Below are 4,629 nucleotides of genomic sequence, written 5' to 3' on the forward strand. Positions count from 1 at the left end.
ATGTCTTGCCAAACACAAGAAGCCCGGAAAGAACATTTTCCGGGTTTTCAAACACACCCTAAATGTTTAGTTGGGCATGTAACCATGACCATCATAGTTGTACTCCACTGAAGTACTGTTTTTACTACTGTTCCTTTCTGATTGCAGTGCGGGTTTTGTGTTGGTGGCGGTTAGTTTATAGTGTTAATGTGAATAGAAAATGCAATAAACTTTGTCTAGTTTAGGCGTGTTGTCACTTTTATTGTTAAAGATCAAATGAAATGGAGAATCAAAATATCCAAAGTTATATTAGATTTCTGATTGTCTAAAGGATTTTATTTTGTTAAAATGCTGGCATGATCCTTGTCTCTTAGGCAGGGACTGTAAATTGTAATTTCAGTTGAGATGATGTTTTGTACCAAAGCAATGCAATAAGTTTGTCTAGTTTAGGTGTGTTGTCACTTTTATTGTTAAAGATCAAATGAAATGGAGAATCAAAATATCCAAAGTTATATTAGATTTCTGATTGTCCAAAGGATTTTATTTTGATAAAATGCTGGCATGATCCTTGTCTCTTAGGCAGGGACTGTAAATTGGGAAAACAAAAGTCAATGAAAAATAATCTTGGGTCAAAGGAAAATAGGGGTCATTTTATGGAAAATGACTTCCCCCAAAATTTTAGGGAAGTCATTTCCAGGCAGCGTTTCTCTCATCCATCCTTCTCCTTCTTCAGATCTTCTTGCCACACAATCAAGACTAACCCAGGACCTTCATCATCTTCAAGCAAACCACGCCATCGGAAACCATAAGAAACTCCTTTTCCGATCAAAAACCAGTCGGAAATCATCTCTGGTTTCCGACCGGAAACCAGAGTCTCAACTCCGACCGGAAACCATAGACTCTCTGGTTTCGGTCGGAAACCAGAGAGGGTCGGAAACCAGAGACTCTCTGGTTTCCAAGTGTTTGTTATTTTATTTTATTTTTTTTTATAATAAAATTAGTGTTTTTTTTTTAAATAACACTAATTTTGCTTGTTTAAAAAGATGTCTCTTGAATTATTTGGATAAATAATGATAATAATTGATAGAATATGCGATTTTAACTTTGGATTACAATTTGTTCATTTTCTAGAAAATGAACCAAACAGATCAATACAGTTTTCCGGAATGCAACCAAACACCGGAAAGGAAAATGTTATCTGGAAAATGACTCATTTTCCAGAAGTCATTTTCCGGGTTTCCAAACACACCCTTAGTTTATTAAATGTGAAAATTTTGTATTTTTAAAGTGAACATTTCTTCAAATTGTAAGTGAACAATCAATTCAATGAATGTGAATATTTCCTGAGGCACACACTATGGCACACCATTAAAGTGAACAATCAGCACTCTAAGCATGAGCACACGCAGCATAATTTTTAAGACTCGAGCACCGAAAGCAAGCTTAGCAACAAGAATGTTGCAAAAACTAGCATTCATACCCTAAATCATGCAGCATCATACTTTATAGTTAAGTTTCAAAGCTAGTCATTTAATAGTATTATCTTATTTAGACATTAAGTTGCAAGTTGCATCCTAAATTCACAAGTTTTCTGGTAGGGAGAGCATACCACAAAAGAAGGCCTTGCAGCAAAAAAATTAGTATGCCAACTGTCAAGCTCAAGTGGCTATTCTTGTAAATGAAACAGGAAATGCAACACAAACCTGGAAAGCAGGTCCAGCTTCAGCAGCATTCATTACACTCCAGACTGCCATGAATCCAAACAGGAATAATCTTCTTAAAATAATAACACCAGGAGGCATTTCCACAAAACTGAGCAGGTTCTTGACCCATGGTGGAGACTCTTCGACTTTCTTTTTTAGTCTTGTCTTCAAGTTAATCTTTGTCTTCTTTCTATTCAGGTAGCTTGCCATCAGTATTTTTTCAAAAGCAGCTTCTATGGATTCCATACTTCTCTCATGACCAGAATATTGATCTAACAAAAAATTGCGAGCACCCCACACTTCTTCCTCAGAAGCATCACGAGTTATACCAAGGCGCTTATAAGGGTCCCAAACATTAACCCGAGAAAATTTAGGAATGTTGCCTATAGAAATCCAAAAAAAAAAAGAAAAAAAAAAGTCAGTCCTTAGATGAGTAATTGCATACAAAAGAGGAATGGTAAACAGGAGAAGCTGATTCTAAAATGAAAAAACAGACACATTATTCCAGTTCATATATCTTAGTATCAGAATTTTCATATAGCTTCCATTTAACTTTTGGGGTTTTCCTCTTCAGTAATCCTGGAAAGTACAAAAGTCATGATAGAAGCAAGGTAATCAATGCTTATAGGGAAAATAACTTGACACTTGAAAAAAAGGAATATGGTTAACTGGGTTAAGAGGTCCATGCCAGAATGATTGGTCCAGCACATTAATTTCTAGTGGTGCATAACAGGAATACTACTATACTAGAAAAGTAGCAAGAAGAATAGCCAAAGTTTCTGCTCAACCAATTATTGACCAAGTAAACCAAACATTACATAGATATCCAGTTGATGCATTCCTTAATTCTGCAAATGATGCTTGAAATATAAGCTAACAAGAATTCTGGCAAATGAAAATGAACTCTTCCCAACTTTCATATGCTGTCTTTTGTCAATGTTTTGCAAGTGCATTTCTTCATTAACCACAAAGAGAAACCAATCAATCCCCCAGCACCCCTTGTTTCCTCATGTTGCCCTATTACTTCAACCAAACATCTTCAGAACTATAACTATAAAGAGGCATTTCCTCATGTTGTCCATCTTCCTTTTTGCTTTTCTTTGTAATTTTTAATTCATATACTAAACATTGGGCATAATTTAAGCTTAATTACTCTTTTTCAAAAAAAATAAAATAAAATAAAATTCGCTCACACTTAAGAAGCGGATAAAAGTTTGTTACCTCCAAACGACGCTGTATCCACCGCACACCTGGGGACCATGAGGCTCAACCCACGCGACTGAGACCTCTTCGAGAGAATCCACCCACACTGTGGAGAACTCTTCGAATTTCCTCTATTGCATCTGCAATAAAAAGGGAAGGAGAATTAAGAATACAGAAATTTGAACCTTTTGAAATAGGTGAAAAGGCGTGAACTTACAATTGCTGGCCGAGGAAAATAGAGGAAAGCGTAGGCTTGGAGAGCAGAGTTGCCGCCATGAGAATTCTCCTCTGTGATTGTAAGTGATTTTACCAGTAAAAACCCTAAATTCGAGTCAATTGAGAGAAAGAGAGAGACTGGCTGAGGCAATTGATGGCCTTCAATAGCCATTAAGTTGAGAGAAAGAGAGAGCTGGCTGAGGCAATTGATGTTTTGTAACAAATAATATAATTTAAATTCAATTTGCAATTTTGAATGAAAATTTCAATTAAAGACTTTATAATTTTCAAAACAAATTGTATATTGAATAAAAATAATATATGCATTGTTAAGTAGAAGGCCCAATATAATTAAACAAAAGTATATACATATGATAAACCAGAATAGTATATAAAAGGCCCAATTAAAACATTTTTTTTAATAAAGGGCCAGGCCCAAAAGTGGACCCGACCCAAGTTGCAGAAACACAAAACCAAAAAACCTAGCTGCTTTGAGATTAAACTCCCGCAGCCAACGCAAACAAAGAGAGAAAAAACGATCGGAAAGGGAACGGCCCCGGCAGAATCGTGCCGCAAGCCAGCGCTGACGCCGCCTTCCGCCGTCCGGCGACCGCCGTCCGCGAAACGAAGTCGCGTCATCTTCAAGCTTCATCGCCGGCATCGCCAATTTCTCGCCCGAAGCCTGCTTCGCCGCCGCTCTCCACCCGGACGCAAGACCCAGCGCCGCCGCCGGCATCACCGGATCGAAGAGCAAAACGCGAAACGAAGCCCAAAAACGGAGATACAACAGGTTTTTTTTTTTTAATACTGTTTCTCTGTTCGGCCACCGCCATCATGGAGGTCGCCGAAAAAGGAAAAACCAACGGCGACCGCCGCCCAATGGCAGTTGTGGTCGCCGGAAAGGAAAATGGGGATGTACCGGCGGCCGTCCAAATCCTTCACGGTTTGCCGGTCAGAATCCCATTCACCTCATTTTTTTTTTTTTTTTTTTAAAACGAAATATCAGTGTAAACATGTAAATATACAAACTGTATGCGGAAAAACAGTATATTTGTATACATGTTTCTTAATACAGAATACATACACACCCATATCATATGTATTCAAACAAACATATAAATTTCAATAAAAAACATATTGCATATCATATCATATTCCAGAAAATACATATTATGCAATATACAACTAGGCAGAGATAAATAGGCTCTGATACCAAATGTAAGCATTAACAATATAAGACTAACCTCCAGCCATAGTTGTCTTTAGAATTGCCTTTGCTTGATGCTGTTGTATGTGTTGATAGTTCTTGCAAAGTGTCTGGTAGAATGGCTCCCATTTGTCTCAGGTTCAATTTAGATGGTGTATCAAGCAGTAACCTGAGCAGTGGGGGACCCCTTCTTATATAGCCTATTGAACCATCAATATAGGCTTTTGTAACGGTTGTAACAACAACCGTTACAATATCTGATTTTAATATACCATATTATGGCTATTGAAGGCCATCAATTGCACCACAACTTAATGGAAA

At 37.4% G+C, this 4,629-nt stretch overlaps 1 protein-coding gene across 1 annotated transcript; it reads right to left on the reverse strand.

Moving 5' to 3' along the window:
- Window positions 1-1,502: 1,502 nt before the first annotated feature.
- Window positions 1,503-3,283, reverse strand: LOC116007826 (protein CHAPERONE-LIKE PROTEIN OF POR1, chloroplastic-like). Its single transcript, XM_031248484.1, has 3 exons — window positions 3,103-3,283; window positions 2,904-3,025; window positions 1,503-2,065 (listed from the first exon to the last, which is right to left on the reverse strand). Exons 1-3 carry the CDS (start codon window positions 3,159-3,161, stop codon window positions 1,638-1,640), a joined length of 609 nt encoding a protein of 202 aa, XP_031104344.1. The 5' UTR covers window positions 3,162-3,283; the 3' UTR covers window positions 1,503-1,637.
- Window positions 3,284-4,629: the final 1,346 nt, after the last annotated feature.

Source organism: Ipomoea triloba, chromosome 16 (assembly GCF_003576645.1).
Source record: "Ipomoea triloba cultivar NCNSP0323 chromosome 16, ASM357664v1".
NCBI lineage: Eukaryota > Viridiplantae > Streptophyta > Magnoliopsida > Solanales > Convolvulaceae > Ipomoea > Ipomoea triloba.